Below are 6,856 nucleotides of genomic sequence, written 5' to 3'. Positions count from 1 at the left end.
GCATTTGTTCAAATTTTTCTCATTAGAATAAAAGTAAAAAGAAGCCACCATTGAAGCTACTCCAAAAAGTCCATGTGTTCTACACACCTGTCCTAATGTTAGTGTAATGGATTTTTTAATTAATCAAGTTTAATTAATCAACTAACATTTGTTTTTCTTGCAGAAACGACATTCATATGCTTTTAAATGTTTCCAAACACTTTGAGGAAAACTTGTGACTGTGTGTGTGTGTGTGTGTGTGTGTGTGTGTGTGTGTGTGTATAAATAACAAACAGGGGAAGTGAAACTAGACAGATGACTAGTTCTCAAACCTTGTGATAAGTAATCACAAAAACAGAGTTTGCTTGTGCCAGTGACAGAGGGAAAAGGTTGGGGCTTTTGAACCAATTGAACCAATCATATTGAAGGTGACATGTTAGTCTTGTTTGTTTTCTCGATTCTATAAAATATGTTCTATCCGTATTTTCTGGTGGGATTCTCAATGGAATTTATCTGAGATCCTCCGGCCTTGCTTCTTGGGAGAGATTCCCTGAGAACTGCTCGGGAAGATCTCCTGGCCGTGAGTAAAGCATTTAAAGGACATTTGCTGAAGTCTGTTTGTCAATTTATTCCTGCGCAGGAAGCTAGTTTAGGGAAGCTAGTTAAGGAAGCTAGTTTAGGAAGCAAGCTAGTTTAGGGGAACAAGTTAGTTAGGTGACTATTATTGAATGGGGACGTTGATTTGCAGACGAGAGCCAGATAGTAAGGTTAATCTACCACATTAGACACCATGGTTAATGTATGCGACTAAAAATAAAACTGTTCTCGCTTGTACACTTCTACTGTTCAAAGGTTCGGGGTCAGTACGATGTTTTTTAAAGAAATGAATACTTTTATTTCAGGTGCCAATCACAGATGTTTGTCTTGCATTGCTTTACAACAACATATACATACTAATGTAATATAAAATTAACAGTAAATCGAATACACATTTTTAACAATATCTTACATTTAAACTAAGAAAATAAATAAACATCTACACAGTATTAACACAAGTAATCCAATCAACAGCATTGTTCACTTTCATAATAGACTTCAGGAATATGACAACTCTGCATAAATATACAAAGCATTTATGTACTGTGAGTTTCTCTGTGGATATGAAATCAGCTGACTGCACATTATATTACATGATTCAACTGACCACTGTCAATAATATCTTACTTGAGCTCTTTGAAATTATGCAATAAAAATCATATTGCTGTTTTGCTATTAAATATATTTTCTTTTATCATCCTCCTTGACTTCAGATTTGACCTCATGTGCTTTATGAAATCTAAGATGTGCTTTGTGCAATATGACTAAACACAGAACAAATGTTTTTACACATTTTCTCTGCTGATTTCGAGGGAAAATCTGCAGAATTCTGAGTAATAGTTTTACAGATTTAATAGAGATTAGTTTGTTGCCAAGATTACAACAATCTTAGCAGTAAAATATTATTAATATTTTAAATAAATAGTCTCTCCAGGAAATCTGTAGAATGCTACAAATAACAGGCCTTTCAATTCTGTGGAAATCTACAGAGAAAATACAGAAAGTGGTGCAGATTTTATGCAGGTCTCAATTCTTTTACATGTGTCTGTATTTTTAGATATAGTATGTATAGTAGTACGTTCTTGTATTAATCAGGTTTGTGCAAAATTCAGAACTGAAGAATTGGTTCCAGTTAAATTGAGATTTAATTTGAATCAAAATGTGCAACAATTTCTAATGCAGTAAAATTCAACATAGAAAAGAAGTGTCCTTCCACCCTCAGGTTATATACAACATTCAAAATAAATACAAATATTAAGGTGAAATTTAAATCTGTTTGCCACCTCAATTCAAATTCAAGGAGTTAAATATGAAGGAATTGAATAGGAATAGAAAAGACAAGCTCAGTTGGATAATGCATGGCAGTGATGGCATCTTTGAAGATATGCCATGCAGAGTCCAACTGAGCTTGTACCCATACCTGGACTGAGCTTGTACCCATACCTGGACTGAGCTTGTACCCATACCTGGACTGAGCTTGTACCCATACCTGGACTGAGCTTGTACCCATACCTGGACTGAGCTTGTTCCTATACCTGGACTGAGCTTGTACCCATACCTGGACTGAGCTTGTACCCATACCTGGACTGAGCTTGTTCCTATACCTGGACTGAGCTTGTACCCATACCTGGACTGAGCTTGTACCCATACCTGGACTGAGCTTGTACCCATACCTGGACTGAGCTTGTTCCTATACCTGGACTGAGCTTGTTCCTATACCTGGACTGAGCTTGTACCCATACCTGGACTGAGCTTGTACCTATACCTGGACTGAGCTTGTACCCATACCTGGACTGAGCTTGTTCCTATACCTGGACTGAGCTTGTACCCATACCTGGACTGAGCTTGTTCCTATACCTGGACTGAGCTTGTTCCTATACCTGGACTGAGCTTGTACCCATACCTGGACTGAGCTTGTTCCTATACCTGGACTGAGCTTGTACCCATACCTGGACTGAGCTTGTTCCTATACCTGGACTGAGCTTGTACCCATACCTGGACTGAGCTTGTTCCTATAGTGCTTTACCACTTTTTGATAAGTATGATGGAAAAAAACAACAACTAATTAAATTAAGTGCAAAAATCTCTGCAAAGACAAGTTTTAGTACACCTGCACATGATCCACAGGTCTGTATGAGTGCAGAGAGATGTTCATAAATATGCGCAAATGAAGGCATCCTTTATATCATAAATCATAAATACAGTAGGGCATTATGTTAAAGAGGTCCTCTTATGCCTTTTCACGTTCAGCTTTCTTTAGTGTGTAATGTTGCTGTTTGATCATGAAAAAGCTCTGAGTTCTTCTCTATATCAGTGTCAGTGTTTCTGAACTCCTGAAACGCCTCCATTGTAGTCTTGAGTTTCTTCTGGGAACAAATATTCCACATTTAAATAATTCATACACAGAATAAAGGGGCGGGGCTTGGTTGAGTTAATTAGTAGTGTGTTAAACTGGCGGTTATGGTAAGGGGCGGGACATTTCCCAAACACACACAAAGCGCTCGACCAATCACAACACACTGCTCCAGCCGACCAATCAGAGCACAGTGTGCTTTTCAGAAGGAGGGGCTTCATAGAGACAGGAACTGAACAGAGCGTTACTGACAGACTAGGAAGAGAGGAGCCGCAACAATGGAGAATATGAGGAGAATAATCAACATTCAAGCAGGAAAACCTGTTCTAGTAGAGACAAAAACAACATCAAGACTTAAAGGGCATAATAGGTCCTCTTTAATGTTGCAAAAAGCTTACGAGTTGTCCATTGTACTCTTAATTTTGGCTCTTGTTTTGGAGCGCGTGTTGACCTCTGATGTTGATGGTGTCGGGGACGCAGCAGAATGCAGCTCAAATGGGGGATCTTCCTCCTTTACGGTCTCGTCCTCACATTCGTCGTCCATCTCCATCTGGTGTTTTGTGCAGTGTTTCTCAAAGGTGGACATCTTCACGAATATTTTGTTGCACACCTTGCAGTGGAAGAGCTGCTCTCCATTGTGCAAGTGCAGTTTGAGCTGTAGATAAGAGGACTGAGCGAAGGTCCCGGAGCAAACGCTACAGCAGAGCGCCCCTCCGCCCTGGTGGCTCTTCTCGTGCTGCTTCAACATGGACACCGACCGGAAGCCCTTCTGACACGTGGCACACACGAACCTGCCCTCACCCAACTCCAGAGCCTGGTGGTTGAGCAGGTGTGCTGACGTGCGGAAGGCCTTCCCACACTTGTCACACTTGAAAGGGCGCTCGCCTGTGTGCAAGCGCAGGTGTATTACAAGCCCGGCCTTTTGCGTAAAAGCCCTGTCGCACTGTGTGCATTTGAAGGGCTTCTCACCGGTGTGGAGCCTGCGATGGGTCTTCAGGTGTGAGGCACGGCCGAAGCTCTTGTTGCAGTCGGGGCACTTGAAGGGCTTCTCGCCGGTGTGGATGGTCTTGTGCCGCAGAAGCTGGGACGACTGCATGAACATTTTGGAGCACACACTGCATTTGTACTTCCTCTCTCCGGAGTGCGATCGCATGTGCACAGACAGGTGGGACGAAGAGATGAAGGTCTTGGAGCAAAGCCGGCAGGTGTGAGGCTTTTCCCCGGCATGGCTGCGCTTGTGCAGGACCAGCCGAGAAGAAAGAGAGAAAGATTTGTCACAGTAGGGGCATTTGTAGGGCTTGTCTTCTGTGTGCATTCGCTGGTGTTTGGTGAGCATGGAAATCTGGGTAAAAGATTTGTCACACAGGCCACAAGGGTGAGATCGAGGCTTGGACGAGTGGGACATGCCGAACGACTCAAAAGTCCATCACACCTAATGACAAAAACATTGCCTGAGTTAACCAATGATTATACAGTGAGTTCAAGGTTACAGGTGTAATTGAGTCAGCATCCATTGGCGGTCTAATTGTCCACTAATTTATTCTAAACAAGTTTGAGAACTAGAGCAAATGGAATAATCAACTCTTTACTAATGTATACAACTGTATAAGAACTTAGAATTGTCAAAAGTAACGACTTCGACACTAACATTTTAACAATGTGACGATACCAGCATTTCCCTCTAGCATTTTGTTGAACGGATTCTTAAACACCTCTGATTGGCCATTGTAGCCAATCAGAGTCATATCTGTTGAGCGTGTGCACGCAATGGCCAATCAGAGGTGTTTAAGAATCCGTTCAACAGCGCTCAAAATGCTAGAGGGAAATGCTGTATCATCGCATTTTTAAATTTCAGTACCATGAAGTCAGTACTATTTGACAACACTATAAGAACGATTTAAATAGATATGCAAATGAGGCAACATCATTTGTTTAGAACTGCCAAAATAGAAAACAAATATCCTTTTCCTGTATAACTAATAACAATGGAATAATCCAGTTAACAGGGAACGTTCTCAGAACTTTGGTTAATGTTGCGGCAAGGTTCTCTCAAAGTTATGAACAAACGTTCTTCCAATCTTTAATAATGTTCTCAAAACATAAGCACAATAACATTATTTATACATCATTCATGAAACGTTTCCTTTTAAGGTTTTAGTTGGACGTTTGTCTAACATTTTTGTTTCGGGACGTTCAGAGAACATTCAAAAGTAACACTGCTTGCTAAACGATGAAATGTAATGTTCTCTTAATGTTTGCATAACCAAGAAAATACATTTTTAAAAAACTGGATATTTTAAACGTTCATAGAAAATGAATAAATAAAGTTTTCATAACTTAATGGGAATGTTAGCAAAACGTTCTTAGGACATAATTTCGTTTAGTCGGTGGATATAAATCTTTCCAACCAATAAGTCTGATTTAAACATAAGGTTTGGTATTTATGTAACTGTATTATGATTACATTTAAATTGTAAATATGTCATCACATAGCTTTAACCAGTGGCCTTCAATTTTATGAAGGGCTCTTAAAAGTGTGACATATTTTCCTTATCTGCTTTATTTGACGTCTCAGCTGTTTGTTGCCAATGGCAGCAGTTATACAGTATCATACATAGACTTTCTTATTTCAAATTTAGCTAAAACACTGAATAACTCCAAATTAATAAATGATTTAATAAAGGAGGGGAGAATTAATTTACTCTACACATAGTAGCCTATACGAGGATATCCATTCATTTTAAGTTTGGAGATATGTTTGAAACTTGTAAAGATAATAACGCATTATTTATATTTTATAGAATAATCTGTCAAAACCAGATCATTAAAATGGCCTTAAAAACATATTATAGTTTTATATAGTTGAGGACAGCAGGTTTGAGCCACATTTTACACATTTCCTTCCTGGAAAATTGCCTCAAAAACCGCGACTGTCTTCACATATCCAGAATATGATGCAGCGAATAACCGCTAATAACTGGGCGTGGAATAAAGTCTGTGCCCAACAGAGATGTTTTCCCCCAAAAGACAAGCAAACATGAGTTAAGTTACGCCAGAGGAAACATTTCTTGAGGGCTGAAATACTTAAAACACATTTCCTCATTTCCCTGCTCGTGATTACGCAACATCCAAGAGTGTAAAAATGCAGACTCACCGCTTTCACCAGTTTCCGCACAGAACATCATCACTCCCTGAACTGAAGCTTTACAGAGTAACGTTATCTCGTTACATTATTCAGTGCACAAGAGTCAGACTCTGGTTATGGTGAGATAAGCTCATTCACCACAGATGAACGGACATGGATGTAGAATATGGCGCCATGAAATATATACACGTCAGCATTTTCAGGTTTTTGGCGAAAATCACACGAGCTGACAGCGATATTATCAGTAGATGTCAACAAAGGGAAATCAGTTTCTCTCTTCCATGGTGGGTGGAAGCCGTACAGAAAGCAGCCTGGCCACTGCTATCAAAATAAAAGTAGCCTAATTATTTTTAATTATATTTAGGTAGTCATAAATCCACTAGAGTAGCCCGTATATCTACATGTGATATTGTCCGTATCCCCCCTTATTAATTTTCAAGTATTGTAATATTTTTGATTTGCAATAAAAAAAAATAAAAAAAATCCACTAGAGTAAATATGATTCCTGGATGTTACATTTATTACAGTATTTTTTTGCAAGGTAGGCTTACTCATAATACATTAAAAATGGATCTCCTTCTAACATTTTAAAAAGCTTTCAGAATCCTTGTTTCTTTCTTTTCGATTTTGAAGAGTGACTATAAGCCTGTACTTTATTTTTTCCTGCTCTTTTTTATTCAGTCATCTAGGTGTCATTTCCTCGAAACCATAACCACAAATGAACCATTTTACTACAGAAAAAAAAAAAAAAAAAAAAAAAAAATACCGGAACATGTTTGTCC

At 39.0% G+C, this 6,856-nt stretch overlaps 1 protein-coding gene across 1 annotated transcript; it reads right to left on the bottom strand.

Moving 5' to 3' along the window:
- Positions 1 to 862: 862 nt before the first annotated feature.
- Positions 863 to 6,397, bottom strand: LOC308692365 (uncharacterized protein). The gene is made up of 2 exons (XM_081368301.1): positions 6,084 to 6,397; positions 863 to 4,361 (listed from the first exon to the last, which is right to left on the bottom strand). The coding sequence occupies exon 2, from the start codon at positions 4,332 to 4,334 to the stop codon at positions 3,324 to 3,326; it is 1,011 nt and encodes a 336-aa protein (XP_081224427.1). The 5' UTR covers positions 4,335 to 4,361; positions 6,084 to 6,397; the 3' UTR covers positions 863 to 3,323.
- Between the last annotated feature and the right edge of the window lie 459 nt (positions 6,398 to 6,856).

The sequence above is a fragment of the Scardinius erythrophthalmus genome (assembly GCF_964197995.2).
Source record: "Scardinius erythrophthalmus genome assembly, chromosome: 6".
NCBI classification, from domain to species: domain Eukaryota; kingdom Metazoa; phylum Chordata; class Actinopteri; order Cypriniformes; family Leuciscidae; genus Scardinius; species Scardinius erythrophthalmus.
This window is presented reverse-complemented; position numbering and strand designations above follow the sequence as displayed.